At 43.1% G+C, this 19,933-nt stretch overlaps 1 protein-coding gene across 6 annotated transcripts in view; it reads left to right on the top strand.

Annotated features, from left to right (window-relative positions):
* Positions 1-628: 628 nt before the first annotated feature.
* Positions 629-19,933, top strand: part of RUFY2 (RUN and FYVE domain containing 2) — a 57,469-nt gene continuing 38,164 nt past the window's right edge. For 2 of the 6 annotated variants that reach the window (XM_074382319.1, XM_074382320.1), the window contains exons 1-7: positions 1,011-1,178; positions 3,074-3,247; positions 7,387-7,504; positions 14,631-14,732; positions 17,886-18,009; positions 18,196-18,257; positions 19,125-19,190. In XM_074382319.1, the coding sequence (XP_074238420.1) occupies positions 1,070-1,178; positions 3,074-3,247; positions 7,387-7,504; positions 14,631-14,732; positions 17,886-18,009; positions 18,196-18,257; positions 19,125-19,190 (755 nt within the window). In that variant the 5' untranslated portion in view covers positions 1,011-1,069. Of the gene's footprint in view, positions 747-766; positions 1,179-3,073; positions 3,248-7,386; positions 7,505-14,630; positions 14,733-17,885; positions 18,010-18,195; positions 18,258-19,124; positions 19,191-19,933 lie in introns of those variants that run through there. The other 4 variants (XM_039477801.2, XM_039477803.2, XM_039477802.2 and 1 more) reach the window with 4 other exon arrangements.

Genomic DNA, 19,933 nt, shown 5'->3' with positions numbered 1-19,933 from the left:
GGCAGATACAACTAGGTAATAGCTCACTTTTCCCAAACGGGTATAACTTAAACCTAGTATCATCTATCTGACCATGACATGAAGTTTCATTTTTTTCCCTTTCGGAAAGGAGAAAACGCTAGCTTCACGGCGATCTCTCTTCCCCTTGATTAACGAGACTGGTTGCTCACTGCTTTTTATAAACCGGTGTATTTATTGGTTTAAACGTCATTATTTGGGGCTAACTAGTTTTAGTAGATTTCTGCCTGTTAATTGCTTCAGCTTTTCTAAATTCTTTTGATCCCCCGTGCGTCGGTGAAGGCGAACGGGCAGTGGTCAGGTGTGTTCCATCAGGCCCCGCCAGCCAAGTGGAGGCAACGTTCTCGTGCGGGCACAGCCCCTTGAAATAGGCCCTCGCGCTCCGGCGAAGTCCCCGGGGCGCGGGACCCAGCGCCCAGCACTCTGGCTCCTTGCACTCATGGTCTCAGGTTCCTTTCCTTCTCCTCGAGGTCCCAGCAGATGCGAGAAGCTTCGAGAGGGCGGGCTTGCTTTCCCGCCCACTGTAGGCTCCGTGGGTCCCTCGCCCCACCCCGGGCGCCGCTCCCCCTGGGGCCGCCCGGGCGTCCTCCCACCGCCGGGGGCGCTGTGGGCCGCAGCGGGCCTGGCTGCAGATGCGGTGGCGGCCGCCGAGCGCCTGGAGGGAGCTGCTGGCCAGGCCCAGGGAGCCCCGGCCCGGGACCGCGCCGCCGCCGCCGCCGCCGCCATGGGTAAGGGGAGCGGGCCGAGAGGGCACGCTTGGTCCTTGGTCCCGGGCTGAGGGCTGCGGTCGGACGGGGTGGACTGGGAGCTGTGGAGGACGCTGCGTTCGCCAGTCGGAACAGGGGCCCCAGCCCGGCATGGGCGGGGACTGCCTGGGACTCGGGGGCTCCCGGAGTCGTCATGGCAACGCGCCCCCTCCCTCGTTCCGGCCCCTTCCCGTCTGGGTTCTGGGGCTTAGTGGCCAAGGACTGGAGGTCCTACGGCGTCCAGGAGCGAGGACAGGGCCGGGCGGGGTGTCATTCCGGTGTCGGGGAGCGGTCGGGGAGGGGCGATGACTTTTCAGGTTTGGGGGTGGCGGAGGGAAGACGCACCTCAGGTTTTGGCCTGGGTGCGTGACGCCGAGGGCGGGAGAGCAGGAGTGCCGATGCGTAGGAGCCCGGGTGAGCCTGCCGCGAGGGTCCTGGGGGCGCCCCAGGCCTCTGGGCAGCCTTGCTTGGGGGAGGGGTCAGGAAGGGAAGCTGGGAAGGGACTCTGGGCCTGAGCAAGGGGCAGGCACTAGCCCTTGTACTCCTAGCGCGCCTGCGGCCGGGTTTGGGGGTCGCGTCCCGGGCGGACGCGTCTGTAAGCGCAGCTGGGGCGTGGCTGCGGTGTGAACGCCCCGCGGTGTGAACGCCCCTCGGCTTGGCACTGCAGGTGCCCAGCGCTGACCTGCCTCCCAGCAGCTGCAGAACGCCCTTTGTATGGTTGTCGCATCGCAGGTTACGGTTTATGATGGGGCTGTGTTCAGCAAAATGAGAGTTGCCACGCATTATGAAATATCGAGTGGTTTCACTCCCGGAAAAAAAGTGGGAGTCAGACCACGATGTAGATTTGAAGGAATGTCGTGTGTGGACATTTTTCCACCAGGCAATTTGGTCATAGCAGTTGTGGCTGTTTGCGTTTTAGGTTGCTTAGGATTCAGTGTCAGTCTTCATGCCTAGCTGTCTGGAAATCGGAGCTAGAATACGAGATCATTGGGGACTCTGGTTTATTATTATTATTATTATTCAGCGAAGGAAAAGTGAATACTTTGATTATTTGTAAATTTGTCAGAGATTATGAAATGCTATGCTGAGTGCTTTGTTTTTCCACACGTTAGTTTGTCATCTGTGTTTGTTGAAGGTATTCCCACCAGTCACAACAGTGATCACATGATGGGAAATTGTCTGAATTTCTAAGTGAACTGAGAATAAAATTTGTGGGAAGGAGGACAATATTTTTGTGAATTGAAAATGTCTTGCTTGATGATACTGTGTCTTAAAAGTATCAATTAAAAAGGAGGCCTTTTAGAATATGCATGTTACCTTGGTATTCAAACTGGCAATGTGGGCACCCTCAGCTGTGTGGAAGGGCGAGGAACGTTAACTTAAAACTGGTCCCTGCTTTTATTCCTCTGAAAATAAAAGAGTCATGCAGTACAGAACTACAGACAGAATGAAGAAGCCAGACAGAGTGTAGACTGAATTGGGCATTTCTGTCTCCTTACTTGTCAGTCTATTTTACCTGTCATGTTTGTTGTGGGTGACACTGGAGTCCTAGATTTTTTATTTATTTTTTATTTTGAGACGGAGTCTCGGACTCTGTTGCCAGACTGGAGTGCAGTGGCACAATCTCGGCTCACTGCAACCTCCGCCTCCCGGGTTCAAGCGATTCTCCTACCTTAGCCTTCTGAGTAGCTGGGACTACAGGTGCACTCCACCACGCCCAGTTGATTTTTGTATTTTTAGTAGAGACAGGGTTTCACCATGTTGATAAGGGTGGTCTTGATCTCTTGACCTTGTGATCTGCCCACCTCAGCCTCCCAAAGGGCTGGGATTACAGGCATAAGCCACCTCGCCTAGCTGGAATCCTAAAATTTTAACTACCTTTTATTTGATTGCCAGTTTATTCTGAACATTTTTGCCTTGGAATTCATCCTTAGACAGTACCTGCTATCCACCTTTTGCATGAGGCCCTTAAACATGTTGTCTCACCACGAATTTATCTCCACAGAAGATCATTTTAAAACCTTATTCTCTGTGAAGAGGTACCAGGAAGGTTAAATACAGGAGAATCGCAAATTTGCAGGATCTTGAGAATGATTCATAAACTTTGGCTGGATCGGGCATGGAAATTTTCTACAGTATATGTGAGAAACATAAAGAGCAGTCAATCAAGGGTGTAATTTAGCTGGGGAGAATTTGTCAATGAAGAAACAGCAAACTACTGTTGGTTTTTATAGGGGAAGGGAAGAGTTTGTATATTTTTCATTGTCATGTCTTACAAATGATGTTGGATTCCTTTCTTGTGTTTTCAGCTACAAAAGACCCCACAGCTGTAGAGAGAGCAAACTTGTTAAACATGGCTAAACTGAGTATCAAAGGACTCATTGAATCTGCTCTGAGCTTTGGCCGCACTTTGGATTCTGACTATCCCCCCTTGCAGCAATTCTTTGTTGTTATGGAACATTGTCTGAAGCATGGTCTTAAAGGTATCATGAAATTTTAAAAAATTAATTCATTTTAGAGTCTCCCTTTTTCCATTTTAAGCCCTTCAGAATGGGTTATTTTTTGAGGCCATAATTACTATTACTATGCACCAAAAAGTATTGAGTGGTTTGATTTTGGGAGAAAATATCTTACGACTTTATGGTTTCTCATAATGGTCTTCAGAAAATGCTTAGTTGTTAAATGTTTTATATGCAGAATATGTGATTTAAAAATTTTTAAAACTTACATAGTCTGAACTGGTTTCTGTTTTCTAGGACAATTACAGAGTTATTTTATATTTTAAAGCTGATAATTCTGATGAGCTCATATTAATAGTTTGAACGCTATTGAACAAGTGCATTGAAATAGTGGATTGTTGAAATAGAAACCTCGTAGATAATACATGAACATATGTAGAAATATATTCTGGATGGAGTTATTGTAGAAATGTGAGCCATCCCTGAAAATGATAATAGCAGATACTGTATTCTACTATCAGTACATATTGAATTATTGTTACATGTAAAATGTTTGTTTTTTATTTAATTAAAAAATATTCATTGGGCCGGGCGCGGTGGCTCACGCCTGTAATCCTAGCACTTTGGGATGCCTAGGTGTGTGGATCACCTGAGGTCAGGAGTTCAAGACCAGCCTGGCCATAATGGTGAAACCCCATCTTTAGAATATATGTATATATATATATTCATTGCATAATGACTGTGCTTTTACTTATAATAATTGTTCAGTTTTGGTCTCTAGTTCATATGATGAGTACCTGTGTAGAGGGCTATGTAAGAGTTGTACACTGGAGTGTCTATTACAGAGTAAAAGAAGCTTGACTGGCCAGGTGTGGTAGCCACACCTGCAATCCCAGCATCTGCCTGGTCCCAGCTCCTCAGGAGGCTAAGGTGGGAGAATCACCTGAGCCCGAGGAGGTCGAAGTTTCAACGAGCCGTGATTACACCACTGTACTCCAGCCTGGGTGACAGAAAGAGACCTTATCTCAAAAAAAAAAAAAAAAAAAAAGGCAAAGATTTACCTAAACTTGGTTTTAATAAAAAATACTTCAAAACAAGAAGAAAGTCTTGACATCAAAATTTGAGAAATCCTATGTGATGTTATTAAAGTACTTATTTCCTTTTCTTTAAAGACTTAAAGTAACTTCTTAAAATATATAAATATTAGAGAAGTATATTCTTTTTTTTTTGAGAAGTATATATATATATATATATATATATATATATATATATAAAATTTTTTTTTTTTTTTTTTTTTTTTGAGACGGAGTTTCGCTCTTGTTACCCAGCCTGGAGTGCAATGGCACGATCTCGGCTCACCGCAACCTCCGCCTCCTGGGTTCAGGCAATTCTCCTGCCTCGGCCTCCTGAGTAGCTGGGATTACAGGCATGCACCACCATGCCCAGCTAATTTTTTGTATTTTTAGTAGAGACGGGGTTTCACCTTGTTTACCAAGTTGGTCTCGATCTCTTGACCTTGTGATCCACCCGCCTCGGCCTCCCAAAGTGCTGGGATTACAGGCTTGAGCCACCGCGCCCGGCCCGAGAAGTATATTCTTTTTGTACATGAATTAAACAACAGAAATACACAGATCAAAACATCGTTTTATTGATTCTCTTCTATTAATCTCCCTAAAGGAAATTGGATGCCTGTAATCCCAGCACTTCGGGAGGTTGAGGCAGGTGGATCACTTTGAAGTCAGGGGTTCAAAACCAACCTGGCCAACATGGTGAAACCTGTCTCTACTAAAAATACAAAGATTAGCCAGACGTGCTGGTGTTTGCCTGTAATCCCAGCTACTTGGGAGGCTGAGGTAGGAGAATTGCTTGAACCTGGGAAGCAGAGGTTGCAGTGACCTGAGATCGTGCCATTGCACTCCAGCCTGGGGCGACAGAGCAAGACTCCATCTCAAAAAAAAAAAAAAAAAAAAAAAAGGGAGAATCAGATATTCTTTTATCCCTTTTCTGTTTTTGTTTTCTTCTTTTACTCTAATTGTAATCATGCTATTAGTAGTATTCTGTGACATCCTTCTTTAAAAAACAAAAACAAAATAAAAAAAACAATGGCCTAGCTCAATGGCTCACACCTGTAATCCCAGTACTTTGGGAAGCAGGGGCTGGAGGATCACTTGAGGTCAGGAGTTCCAGATCAGCTTGACCAGCATAGTGAAACCCCATCTCTACTAAAAATACAAAAATTAGCCAGTGGTTGTGCATGCCTGTAGTCCCAGCTACTTGGGAGACTGAGGCAGGAAAATTTTGTTTGAACCCAGGAGGCAGAGGTTGCAGTGAGCTGAGATTGTGCCACTGCACTTCAGTCTGGGAGACAGAGTGAGACACTGTCTCAAAGATTTTTTTTTTTTTTTTAAAGTAATGATATGGGCCAGGTGCTGTGGCTCACGTCTGTAATCCCAGCACTTTGGGAGGCCAAGGCGGGCGGATCACGAGGTCAGGAGTTCAAGACCAACCTGACCAACATGATGAAACCCTGTCTCTACTAAAAATATAAAAATTGGCCAGGTGTGGTGGTGCACGCCTGTAATCCCAGGTACTTGGGAGGCTGAGGCAGGAGAATCGCTTGATCCAGGGAGGCAGAGGTTGCAGTGAGCCAAGACTGCACCACTGTACTCCAGCCCGAGTGACAGAGCAGGACTCTGTCTCAAAAAAAAAAAAGTAATGATATGGCTTGGAGATCTTTTCATTTACATAGACGTCTGTATCAGAATTAATGGCTGTGCAATATTTTATGGTATATATATGGCGTAATTTATTTAACCACATTCTTTTTTTTTTTTTTGAGATAGGGTCTCACTCTGTCATCCAGGAGTGCATCTTGATTTTCCCGAAGCCTAATGAAATGGAGTTTCCCAAATGATGGCCAAAATAGTTAATTTTTTTATTTTTAAAGACGAGGTTTCTCCATGTTAGGCTAGTCTCGAACTCCCAACTTCAGGTGATCCACCCGCCTTGGCCTCCCAAAGTGCTGGGATTACAGGCATGAGCCACCGCGCTGGCCAAAATAGTTAAATTTTAAACTCTTTTTAGACTGTATTATCCTTTACTTCACAACATATGTTGAACCATGTCCTAGCAGTTATAGGCTTATCTGGATGAATCATTATAAAGCTACTTTGTGCATGTTGTTTTCTCCCCTGGGAAAAACTGCCTGTCTTGGGTGTCCTTGGATGGTGCATATGGTAGGCACCCTGTATTTGCAGGAGATCTGATCAGTAATAACAGAAATGTATGACAGTTTCATGATTTTATATTGACCAAATCTCAGAACAAAATAAAAGGAAAAGCAAATTCACAATTTTTCATATTTAAAATTAAAATAACTTCTTAGGCTGGGCGTGGTAGCTCATGCCTGTAATCCCAGCTCCTTGGGAGACCTGAAATGGGAGGAATGCTTGAGGCCAAGTTCAAGACCAGCCTGGTTAACATAGCAAAAAAAAAAAAAAAAAGGTATTTGTGTTTAATAAACTTACAAAGATTAATCAGCTAGGGCTACCAGTCTTTATTTTGGTATCGGTAGAGAATGAATGTGGTCATTTTTCACTTTTATTTTCTGACTGCATATTTGATATGAAAGGATAGTCACTGCCTTCTTATGTTGTGGGGAAAAAAATAGCAGATGGGCAACAGGATCCTACTTGCACAGGCTCCAGATTTACTGGGATATGTTGTGATAAAAGAGAGGAAAGTTCTCTGAATAATTGTATGTTAAGTTAGAAATTTTTTTTTGAGATGGAGTTTCGCTCTTGTTACCTAGGCTGGAGTGCAATGGCACGATCTCGGCTCACCGCAACCTCCGCCTCCTGGGCTCAGGCAATTCTCCTGCCTCAGCCTCCTAAGTAGCTGGGATTACAGGCACGTGCCACCATGCCCAGCTAATTTTTTTGTATTTTTAGTAGAGACGGGGTTTCACTATGTTGACCAGGATGGTCTCGATCTCTCGACCTCGTGATCCACCTGCCTCGGCCTCCCAAAGTGCTGGGATTACAGGCTGAGCCACCGCGCCCGGCCGAGTTAGAAATGTTGAAACTAAATATTTAAAAAGAAATTGCTACAGTTTTATATGTCGACACTGCGTGCATTATGTGTGGGGTTTTTTTTCTTTTCAGTAAGAAAATCATTTTTGAGTTACAACAAAACCATCTGGGGCCCTTTGGAACTGGTGGAGAAGCTGTACCCGGAAGCAGAAGAAATAGGAGCCAGTGTCCGGGATCTTCCTGGTCTGAAGTAAGGAGGGCTGTTACTTGTTCATGCCTAGCCACGGAAGTGTATTCATTGTTCCTCCAGAGTACCTCATACTAGTCTAGCTTATTGTCTTCTCTCAGCCTTAAGTCCCCTTCTTCTAATCCTCTTCTAATAAAATTCTGTTCATTCATTATGGCTCAACTAAAATCCCATTTCCTTTATGAAGTTTTTCTTAGCACCTTCAATCAGAATTAACCACTCACTGTTCTGCCTTGTATTAAAGGAAATTGAAAGTCGATTTAAGATAGGATATACCAATTATGCATCTTTGTTCTCTGAATGTTAAATTGGTTTGCCTGTAGTAGTCAATAAGTATTTGATAAAAGACTGATTTAGGCTTAATCTATGGCACAGGCTCAGGAGATTCCAGTTTTGAGATAAGCCACTTATATACCCTAGGACTGGTGTAAATTACTTCTCCTCCTCTGAAAATTGGTACCTGTAGTGTCATCAGCCTGTTTCATTACACAAATGTAGGTAAAATATCCTAAAAGTTGGAGTGTTCTAGCTAGGAACTCATGAGTATTGAAAATTTTTTGTAGATGTAGTGTTGAGGCTGAGTTCTTTTATATATATATATATATATATATATATAGATAGATAGATAGATAGATAGATACACACACATATGTATATATATACATACACACACACACACACACACACACACGTATGGTGTGTGTGTGTATTCTTTTTTCCTTGAGTCGGAGTCTCGCTGTGTTGTCCAGGCTGGAGACCAGTGAGCGATCTTGGCTTACTGCAATCTCTACCTCCCAGGTTCAAGTGATTCTCCTGCTTCAGCCTCTGGAGTAGCTGGAACTACAGGCGCACACCACCACACAGTTAATTTTTCTATTTTTAGTAGAGATGGGGTTTCACCATATTGGCCAGGTTGGTTTTGAACTCCTGATTTAAAAAAAAAAAAAAAAATTTTCTTGCCGGGCGCTGTGGCTCACGCCTGTAATCCCAGCTCTTAGGGAGGCAGAGGCGGGAGGATAGCTTGAGCCCAGGAGTTCGAGACCTGCCTGGGCAATATAGCGAGACCCCGTTCTCCACAAAAAGGAAAAAAACAAAAAGACAAAAAAAAAAGCGTAAGAAAAAATTCTTTATTTTATTTTTTTGAGACGGAATCTCCCTCTGTTCCCCAGGCTGGAGTGCAGTGGAGCAGTCTCCATTTGCTGCAACCTCCATCTCCCAGGTTCAAGCGATTTTCCTGCCTCAGTGTCCCCGAGTGGCTGGGATTACAGGCATGGTGATACCATGCCCGTCTAATTTTTCTTATTTTTAGTAGACAGGGTTTCACCGTGTTATCCAGGATGGTCTTGATCTTTTTTGACCTCTTGATCCGCCCACCTCTGCCTCCCAAGTGCTGGGATTACAGTCATGAGCCACAGCTTCCGGCCAGTGCTTATATTCTTTCCAGTGTAATTAAAATGTAATCGTTCTCTTTTGTTTATCTTTTTTTGTTGTTGTTTTTGTTTTTGATTTTTGTATTTTGAGACTGAGTCCCACCCTGTCGTCTGGGCCAGAGTGCTGTGTAATAATCTCAGCTCACTGCAACCTCTGCCTCCAGGGTTCAAGTGCGTCAGTCTCCCAAGTAGCTGGGATTACAGGCGTGCTCCATGACGCCTGGCTAATTTTTGTATTTTTAGTAGAGATGGGAGTTTTGCCATGTTGACCAGGATGATCTTTTGAACTCCTGTCCTCAAAAGTGCTGGAATTACTGGCATGAGCTATCGTGCCCGGCCTCTCTTAGTTTATCTTTTTTTTTTTTATTTTTTTAAGACGGAGTTTCGCTCTTGTTACCCAGGCTGGAGTGCAATGGCGCGGTCTCGGCTCACTGCAACCTCTGCCTCCTGGGTTCAGGCAATTCTCCTGCCTCAGCCTCCTGAGTAGTTGGGATTACAGGCATGCGCCACCATGCCCAGCTAATTTTTTGTATTTTTAGTAGAGACGGGGTTTCACCATGTTGACCAGGATGGTCTCAATCTCTTGACCTTGTGATCCACCTGCCTCGGCCTCCCAAAGTGCTGGGATTACAGGCTTGAGCCACGGGCTCCCGGCCTCTTAGTTTATCTTTTTTGTTTTTGTTTTGTTTTGTTTTTTTGAGACAGAGTTTCGCTCTTGTTACCCAGGCTAGAGTGCAATGGCACGATCTCGGCTCACCGCAACCTCTGCTTCTTGGGTTCAAGCAATTCTCCTGCCTCAGCCTCCCGAGCAGTGGGGACTACAGGCACTTACCACCATGCCCATCTAATTTTTGTATTTTTGGTAGAGACGGGGTTTCACCTTGTTGACCAGGATGGTCTCAATCTCTTGACCTCGTGATCCACCTGCCTCGGCCTCCCAAAGTGCTGGGATTATAGGCGTGAGCCACCATGCCCGCCCTAGTTTATCTTAATTCTTGTGAGTGAGATAACTTTTTTTGAGTTAAGCATTTTCTGTCAGGTTATTAGTTTGTTTTCTCATAGTGTTACAATTTTGGGTTTTTATATGTTGTGGGGAATATGGTAGTGTTTTTGCTGTTACTTCACCATTCAAATGTTTGTAAATTGGACTTAACTGAGTGATAAAAGTTAAGTGTCTGCTATTGAGCACTGGGTTAGGGTAATAAGGTATTTTAAATGACTTATCTCCTTTAGTGCTTAAATCAGTTTTGCAGGTAGAGGTTATTATTATAATTGTATAGATGTGAAAAATAAATGCCAGATAAATTACAGTTAATAAGTGACAGAGGCAGGATTTAAACCCAGTTTTTAGAGTTAAATATTAAGTGGTTGGGCATGGTGGCTCACACCAATAATCCCAGCACTTTGGAAGGCTGAGGTGGGTGGATTGTCTGAGCTCAGGAATTAGAGACCAGTCTGGGTAATATGGGGAAATCCCATGTCTACTAAAAATATGAAAAAATTAGCTGGGTGTGGTGGTGCACTCCTATAGTCCCTCAACTCAGAGGGTTGAGGCAGGAGAATAGCTTGAACCTGGGAGGGAGAGGTTGCAGTGGTACGAGATCTCATCACTGTGCTCCAGCCTGGATGACAGAGTGAGACTCTGTCTCTCCCCGGCCCCCCACGCACAAAAATTGAAAAAGAAATCCCTCAAGTTATATTAATTCATAATTTTTATATATAAGTATTTTTTTTTTTTTTTCTGAGACGGAGTTTCACTCTTGTTACCCAGGCTGGAGTGCAATGGCGTGATCTCGGCTCACCGCAACCTCCGCCTCCTGGGTTCAGGCAATTCTCCTGCCTCAGCCTCCTGAGTAGCTGGGATTACAGGCACGTGCCACCATGCCCAGCTAATTTTTTGTATTTTTAGTAGAGACGGGGTTTCACCATGTTGACCAGGATGGTCTCGATCTCTTGACCTTGTGATCCACCCGCCTTGGCCTCTCAAAGTGCTGGGATTACAGGCTTGAGCCACTGCACCCGGCCATAATTGATATTTTTGATATATCAGGTGTAGAGATTTTTAACAAAGAGGAAGAAACAGAATTTCAACTCTCAAAAACGTTAAGATTTATTTTAATAGGAAGATATGTGTTCATTTTTCATGTTTCTTTAAAAAGCCACTCTACAATAATAAAACGTGTTTTCTGATAGTGTCCATTAAAATGCTAAGCTATAAGTAACTCCTTAATTAGAAGTGAAGATCAAGTCTCTTCCTAAACTATCTGCCAAAATGTTTCCAATATAAGAAAATAAAGAAATGTGAATGATGCCACTCTTTTTTTTTTTTAAGTGGTATAAAAGTTGCTTTTGGCCAGGTGTGGTGACTCATGCCTGTAATCCCAGCACTTTTGGAGGCCGAGATGGGCGGATTACAAGGTCAAGAGATCAGGACCATCCTGGTCAACATGGTGAAACCCTGTCTCTACTAAAATTACAAAAATTAGCTGGGCATGTTGGTGTGTGCCTGTAGTCCCAGCTACTCCGGAGGCTGAGGCAGGAGAATTGCTTGAACCTAGGAGGTGGAGGTTGTGACGAGGCGGAGGAGCATAATGGCCCGATCTCTGCTCACTGTAACCTCCGCCTCCCAGGTTCAAATGTTCTCCTGCCTCAGCCTCCCGAGTACTTGGGATTACTGGTGCCCATCACCACACCCAGCTATTTTTTGTATTTTTTTTTTTTTTGTTAAAAGAATGATTTATTAATTTTTAAAAAAATTTTACAAAACAAATTAGCTGTAATCTTACCACCCTTCTTTTACTATTTACATATTTAATTGTTCCCATCCATTTCTTATCAGATGGATTTTACATTGTTGCATTCAGTGTGTACAAAGCCCAAAATAGTCACGCATTTATTCACAACAGTGCGGGTGTGTAAAGGCCTGAAAGTAGGGGACTAACGTGCTTGTTCTGTCTTGGAAGCCCTGAATTCTGTATGAATCTGTGCATGCTCATATGTACCTCCCAGAATTCAGCAGCCCCACTTGCCTGCTTAGCTGTTCTTGGTCTCAGCTTTTCATGCTTCCAGAAAGAACAGCGTTGAGTTCTTGGTCAAGTCTAATCTCAAAAGCCTTTAAAGTGATCCATGTAGAATTTGCAGGGACTTAAACCGGGTTCTCAACTGGTATTCTCCTGAGCATCAGAATTCTGAGTCTGTGTTCAAAAACTCCATCCCTCACCGCCATAGCAGGCAGGGAGGCATTGAGAGGGGCTTCTGCACTGCCTCCACCGCCCCCCCCACCCCCAGCTACTACCAGACTACTCTGGTTTGCCCAGTCTGGTACTTTGATTATTTTCTTAATGTTTTATGTAAAGAAAGATCATCGTGGCTAAATAAAGCATTTGGAAGTCTCAAATTTTGATGATGATTTATCATACTAAAACTCCATTTGTCAGTGTAATTTCCTTAAGAGAAAGAAGTGTGGATTGGATTCCCATGTCTGGTGGCTCATTACTAGTATTTTTTGTATTTTTAGTAGAGATGAAGTTTCACCATGTTGGCCAGGCTGGTCTTTAACTGCAGACCTCATGATTCACCCACCTCACCCTCCCAAAGTGCTGGGATTACAGGTGTGAGCCAGCATGCCCGGCCTGGTGAATTTTTAATATTTATTTATTTATTTATTTATTTATTTATTTTTTTTCCTGAGACAGGGTCTCAGTCTGTTGTCCACGCTCAAGTAAAGTGATGCAGTCACTGCTCACTGCTGCCTCTGCCTACTGGGCTCAAGCAACCCTTCTGCCTCAGGCTCCTCAGTAGGTGGAACTACAGGCACATGCCACCACACTTGACATTTTTATTTTTGGTGTTTGGTTTTGATTTTTTAATTTTTTTTTTTTTTTTTTTTTTTTTTGAGACGGAGTTTTGCTCTTGTTACCCAGGCTGGAGTGCAATGGCGTGATCTCGGCTCACCGCAACCTCCGCCTCCTGGGTTCAGGCAATTCTCCTGCCTCAGCCTCCCGAGTAGCTGGGATTACAGGCGTGCGCCACCATGCCCAGCTAATGTTTTGTATTTTTAGTAGAGACGGGGTTTCACCATGTTGACCAGGATGGTCTCGATCTCTCGACCTCGTGATCCACCCGCCTTGGCCTCCCAAAGTGCTGGGATTACAGGCTTGAGCCACTGCGCCTGGCCTAATTTTTTTTTTTTTTTTTTTTGAGATGGAGTTTCGCTCTTGTTACCCAGGCTGGAGTGCAATGGCGCGATCTCGGCTCACCACAACCTCCGCCTCCTGGGCTCAGGCAATTCTCCTGTCTCGGCCTCCTGAGTAGCTGGGATTACAGGCACGCGCCACCATGCCCAGCTAATTTTTTGTATTTTTAGTAGAGACGGGGTTTCACTATGTTGACCAGGATGGTCTCGATCTCTTGACCTCGTGATCCACCTGCCTCAGCCTCCCAAAGTGCTGGGATTACAGGCTTGAGCCACCGCGCCCGGCCTAATTTTTGTTTTTATTTATATATTTTTTTAATGGAGACAGGGTCTCTCTATGTTGCCCAGGCTGTTTTCTAACTCCTGGGCTCAAGTGATCCTCCCACCTTGACCTCCCAAAATGTAGGTATGACAGATGTGAGCCACCGCGCCTAGCCTAAATATTTCTTACAGAAATATTCTTGGTACAGGCGCAGTGGCTCATGCCTGTAATCTCAGCACTTTGGGAGGCTGAGGCGGGCGGATCATGAGGTGAGGAGTTCAAGACCAGCCTGGCCAACATGGTGAAACCTTGTCTGTACTAAAAATACTAAAATTAGCCGGGTATGGTGGCACTTGGCTGTAATCCCCGTTACTCAGGAGGCTGAGGCAGAAGAATTGCTTGAACCCGGAAGGGGGAGGTTGCAGTGAGCCGAGATCATGCCATTGCACTCCAACCTGGGTGACAGTGAGACTATGTCTAAAAAAAAGTATTCTCACTACAGTCCTGTGCTGCATAACATTTCATTCAATGATCGTGGTCCCATAAGATTATCATACTCTACTTTACCATTTTCCATGTTTAGATATGTTTAGATACATAAATACTTATAATTGTGTAACAGTTGCCTACAGCTCAGTACAGTAGCGTGCTATATAGGTTTGCAGCCTAGGAACTCATAGGCTATACTATATAGCGTAGGTGTATATGCCATCTACATTTGCAAATGTACACTCCATGATGAAGTCACCCAACCACGAATTTTTCATAACATATCCCCATCATTAAGCAACACATGACTGCATTTATAGAGTCATTTCTTCCAAGACATAAAATAGTACCTAGCTGTCCTACAGGAGAAACAAATTTACCCAGCTCTCAGGGATTTGTTTGTGTGCTTAAACAGATGGTTTAAAGCTATAAAAATGAAAATAAAGCCATGCTAAAAACGCCTTTTTTCTTTGTTAATGTATACCTCTAGAGATGGAAGATGTTGTCCAGGCGTCCCCAAACTATGGCCCGTGGGCCGCATGCGGCTCCCTAAAGCCATTTATCTGGCCCCCTGCCGCACTTCAGGAAGGGGCACCTCTTTCATTGGTGGTCAGTGAGAGGAGCACAGTATGTGGCGGCCCTCCAACAGTCTGAGGGACAGTGAACTGGCCCCCTGTGTAAAAGTTTGGGGATGCCTGTCGTTGTTATCTTTGGGCTAGAGCTGTTTTCTGACCAGTTGGTTCTTCTCTTTAGGACCCCTCTGGGTCGAGCAAGAGCGTGGCTTCGGTTAGCCCTCATGCAAAAAAAAATGGCTGATTATCTGCGTTGCTTAATTATTCAGAGGGATCTTTTGAGGTTAGTACTATTAAGTTGTGTTCTTTTCATTTTTAATTTATATTGTCTTCCAAAAAGGATTTAAGATGTACTATGAAAGGATATATAAGATAAGATGATAGAAAATAAAAGGAGCAAAATGAGACAGAGAAACAAGATGGAGGCATGACATGGGTCAGGAATTAGTCTTATATATGAGTACCATAAGTTTGTTGTTATCAGTCAGGATGGGGAAATTTATATATATTGTACTTCTTCTTCTTTAAAAATTTTTTCTTTTGCCCTTCCTGGAAACTGTTATACATAACTACATTTCTAAGTTAGTTTTCTTTTTCTTTCTCTTTTTTTTTTGAGACGGAGTTTCGCTCTTGTTACCCAGGCTGGAGTGCAATGGCACGATCTCGGCTCACCGCAACATCTGCCTTCTGGGTTCAGGCAATTCTCCTGCCTCAGCCTCCTGAGTAGCTGGGATTACAGGCACGCGCCACCATGCCCAGCTAATTTTTTTGTATTTTTAGTAGAGACGGGATTTCACCATGTTGACCAGGATGGTCTCGATCCCTTGACCTCGTGATACACCTGCCTCGGCCTCCCAAAGTGCTGGGATTACAGGTGTGAGCCACCGTGCCCGGCCCTAGTTTCATTTTTCTGAGTTATGGTTAATTCTATGGATAAAAATTTGTGTTGGAATTTGGGGTTTTAATTCCACAGGTTGGTTGGTTGGTTTTTAGAATTTGAATATCCAAATTACTGCTTCAACTATATTATGGGCACGCTTTAAATTGAAGGCCAAACATTTATTTCAACTGGTGTTGTGGCTCACACCTGTAATCCCAGCACTGTGGGAGGCTGAGGCAGGCAGATCACTTGAAGTCAGGAGTTCGAGACCAGCCTGGCCACCATGGCAAAACCCTCATCTCTACGAAAAATACAGAAATTAGCTCTGGTGTAGTGGCTCATGCCTGCAATTGCAGCACTTTGGGAGACCAAAGTGGGTTGATCTCCTGGGGTCAGGAGTTCGAGACCAGCCTGGCCAACATGGAGAAACCCCATCTCTACTAAAAATACAAAATTAGCTGGGCATGGTGGCACATACCTGTAATCCCAACTACATGGGAGGCTGAGGCAGGAGAATCACTTGAACCCAGGAGGCTGAGGTTGTGGTGAGCTGAGATTATGCCGTTGTACTCCAGCCTGGGCAACAAGAGTGAAACTCTGTCTCAAAAAAAAAAGGAATTAGCTGGGTGTGGTGGTGCATATCTATAATCTCAGCTACTTTACTTGGGAGGCTGAGGCAGGAGAATTTCTTGAACCCGGGAGAGGGAGGTTGCAGTGAGCTGAGATTGTGTCACTGCACTCCAGCCGGTGATAGAGTGAAACCCTGTCTCATAAAAATAAAATGAAGGCCAAATGTTTATTTAAGACAGACTTTCAGAGCAAGGCAGGCAATCTGTTCTCCAACAGAGTGGGCCTGTAGTAGTCCTCCATTCATCCTTGTCCTGTAAGAGTGCCTGTCTCATGTTGTGGAGAATTTAGTCCTGGTTTTGGTTTTACTTGTGACTCTGGTTTTACATTGTGGTTTACCCATTTGTTAAATGAGAATGACCATATGTTAAGCACCTGCAGCTTCTCAGTATTCTGAAGAATAATTAAAGTGATTAAATAATGTACATGGGACTTATTAAAGGAGGCATGAGACAGTGATAACTACTTCTCTGAATATATGTTGATGAGACTTAGTGTTTTTGTTTTTTTTTTGTTTTTTGAGACAAAGTCTCACCCTGTCTCCCAGGCTGGAGTGCAGTGGTGCAATGTCAGCTCACTGCAACCTCTGCCTCCTGGGTTTGAGTGATTCTTCTGCCTCAGCCTCCTGAGTAGCTGATTTTTTGTATTTTTAGTATAGACTGGTTTCACTATGTTGGCCAGGCTGGTCTTGAACTCCTGACCTCGTTATCTGCCTACCTTGGCCTCCCAAAGTGCTGGGATTATAGGCGTGAGCCACTGCGCCCAGCCCACAACTCTTTTTGAACATTTCTTAGAATGTAGATACCTCAGAGTGTCTTTAATTGATGATTATCTATTAGGAACATTTATAATACACCTATCGAATGCATTGACTTGAGCATGTTTCATATGTTTATTTTCTACCTTAGTCTTTATTCCAGGGGTCTTAATAAATCCTAGAATTGAAAATTGAAATTTCAACTGTAGTAAAATATATCATGATCAGATCAGCAGCAGTCACTATGTCCATCTGAGTCAGAAATGTCCCAGGGCTCAGTGTTGCCTTTTTTTTTTTTTTTTTTTTTTTTTTTTGAGACAATGTCTTGTTTTTTTGCCCTGGCTGACTTGCAATGGCACGATCTTGGCTTACTACAACCTCTACCTCCTGGGCTGGAGTAATTCTGTCTCAGCCTCCCAAGTAGCTGGGATTACAGGCTCATGCCAGCGTGCCCAGCTAATTTTTGTATTTTTAGTAGAGATGGGGTTTCACCATGTTGGCCAGGGTGATCTTGAACTCCTGACCTCAAGTGGTCCACCTGCCTCAGCCTTCCAAAGTGCTGGGATTACAGGCTTGAGCCACCGCACCAGACGTTTTTTTTTTTTGTTTTTTTTTTTTTGAGATGGAGTTTCCCAGGCTGGAGTGCAGTGGCGCAATCTCTGCTCGCTGCAGCCTCCGCCTCCTGGGTCCCAGTTCAAGCAATTCTGCTACCTCAGCCTCCTAAGTAGCTGGGATTACAGGCACAAGCCACCATGCTCGGCTAAGTTTTGTATTTTAAGTAGAGATGGAGTTTCACCATAGGCCAGCTTGGTCTTAAACTCCTGACCTCAAGTGATCTGCCCTCCTTGGTCCCCCAAAATGCTGGGATTGCAGGTGTGAGCCACCGTCCCTAGCACCACTTTTTCTTTTCATCCTTCTTTGCTCCTCTTTTCTCTCTCTCAAAAAAAAATTTTCTCTCTTTTATGTCCTTCAGTCATTTTAATTTTTCAATAGAGACATTTAAGTTTAAGAAATTAAAAAAGTTATTCAGATGTATAAAGGTAAATTTGAAGATATCTAACTGAGATGGCTTCCGTTTCTGTAAGGTAGATTAGAAAGATAATGGTGATTTTAAATTTTAGTTTTTGAAATAAATTTGTGATTTAAAGTCCTTATTTTTAAAATTTTCACAGTGAGTTTTATGAGTATCATGCACTAATGATGGAAGAAGAAGGAGCAGTAATTGTTGGGCTGCTGGTTGGCCTGAATGTGATCGATGCTAATCTTTGTGTGAAGGGAGAGGATTTAGACTCACAAGTAAGTGAAAGTGATTAGTATCAAATGTGGAGTGTTTTTAGTTTGCATGGTTCCTCCTTGATCAGGTATCATTTGAAGTTGTAAACAGGACTGTTATACACTAAAGGAATATTAAGAATGACGTTCAGTAAAGGTACTTCTGATAAAATATTTTCTCCCCTTTAAAAAAAACTTTATTTACTTCAGGTTGGAGTGATTGATTTTTCTATGTATTTAAAGAATGAAGAAGATATTGGAAATAAAGAAAGGTATGGTTTTTATAAGTTATTTCACATACTGGGTTTTTTATATAGCTGTTTACAAATCATTGTAAGATCTTTCTGTTTACAATGTGGTTTTATTTTGTTGTTTTCACCCCTGTGACTTCTACTTCATTTCATTTTCACTTCCATTACAAGCTTTAGAAAGTAGATTATGGAAAATAATCTGGGAGAAGGAGGTTTTATTAATAGTATGAAATGGGACCTTTGGTCATACCTGTAAATTACTGAGACCCATCTTAATAGGTGTTTTTTGGAATAAAAGAGATGAAAGCTAATTATTCACAAGTTTGCAAATATTGATTTACTTCAAGATCTAATTATGTTTTTTTTTTTTTGAGACAAAATTTTGCTCTGTTACCCAGGCTGGAGTGCAGTGGCATGATCTTAGCTCTCTTCAACCTCTGCCTCCCGGGTTCAAGCGATTCTCCTGCCTCAGCCTCCCCAGTAGCTGGGATTACAGACTCCAACCACCGCACCCAGCTAATTTTTGTATTTTTAGTAGAGACAGGGTTTCACCACATTGGCCATACTGGTCTTGAACTCCTGGACTCAAGTGATACACCTGCCTCGGCCTCCCAAAGTGCTGTGATTACAGGTGTGAGCCACTGTGCCGGCTCTAATTATGTTTAAATTAAAAATACACTAATGATATTGTTAAATGTATTATTAGCAAGTCATTTTTTCAACAAAGGTTATAATTACTTAGTACACAGCTTACTGTTATGTTTTATTTTAAAGGTAAGACAATGTTCTATTGTTTCAGTTTTATAATAATTTTAGATGATTTAGGGTTTTTTTGCACTTAATAAATACCTTTTCAACTAGCACAAAGCTACTTTTTTCCTCATTTAGGAATGTTCAAATTGCTGCCATATTAGACCAAAAGAATTATGTTGAAGAATTAAATAGACAACTGAAGTAAGTATTATGGATACTTAAAACATTTATGAATATTGTCTTAGGTTTTGTTTTTGTTTTTTTCCCTTCGATTCAGCCTATCCTATTCCTTTCTTTTAAGAGTCTTTGAGAAGGGGCTAAGGGGATAGAAAAAAAATGGAAAGTAAGAATACAGAGACTTATGAGATAATTCATTTTAAGCAGAAAATGAGAGTCAGATTTTTAAAACTGAATCCTCATAGGGTTTAAATAGAACTTAAAACTTATTGTTGTTCCCTTGACAAAAAAAGCCTAGATAAGGTGAAAGTTTGTATCATTTTGATAGTTCAGAAATTCATTTTTCCTACTTCAAAGGGCTTAATATGTAAATGTGGCTCTCTGTCATTTTCTGTGTTGGAAGTTTTTGCCTTCTTACATTGTCAACTGGTCATTAGAGCCATCAGTGAACACTCTTGTTGAGAATAATTTCTGAGACCTGCATGTAAAAAGTGCAGTTCTTTTTTTTTTTTTTGAGATGGAGTTTTGCTTTTGTTGCCCAGGCTGGAGTGAAATGGCACCATTTCAACTCAACTGCAACCTCCCTCTCCCGGGTTCAAGCAGTTCTCCTGCCTCAGCCTCCCGCCCACCATGCACTACCATGCCCAGTTAATTTTGTATTTTTAGTAGAGATGGGGTTTCTCCATTTGGTCAGGTTAGTCTTAAACTCCTGACCTCAGGTGATTACCCGCCTTGGCCTCCTGAAGTGTTGGGAATATAGGCGTCAG

The sequence above is a fragment of the Saimiri boliviensis genome, chromosome 12 (genome assembly GCF_048565385.1).
Source record: "Saimiri boliviensis isolate mSaiBol1 chromosome 12, mSaiBol1.pri, whole genome shotgun sequence".
Classification (NCBI taxonomy): domain Eukaryota; kingdom Metazoa; phylum Chordata; class Mammalia; order Primates; family Cebidae; genus Saimiri; species Saimiri boliviensis.
This window is presented reverse-complemented; position numbering and strand designations above follow the sequence as displayed.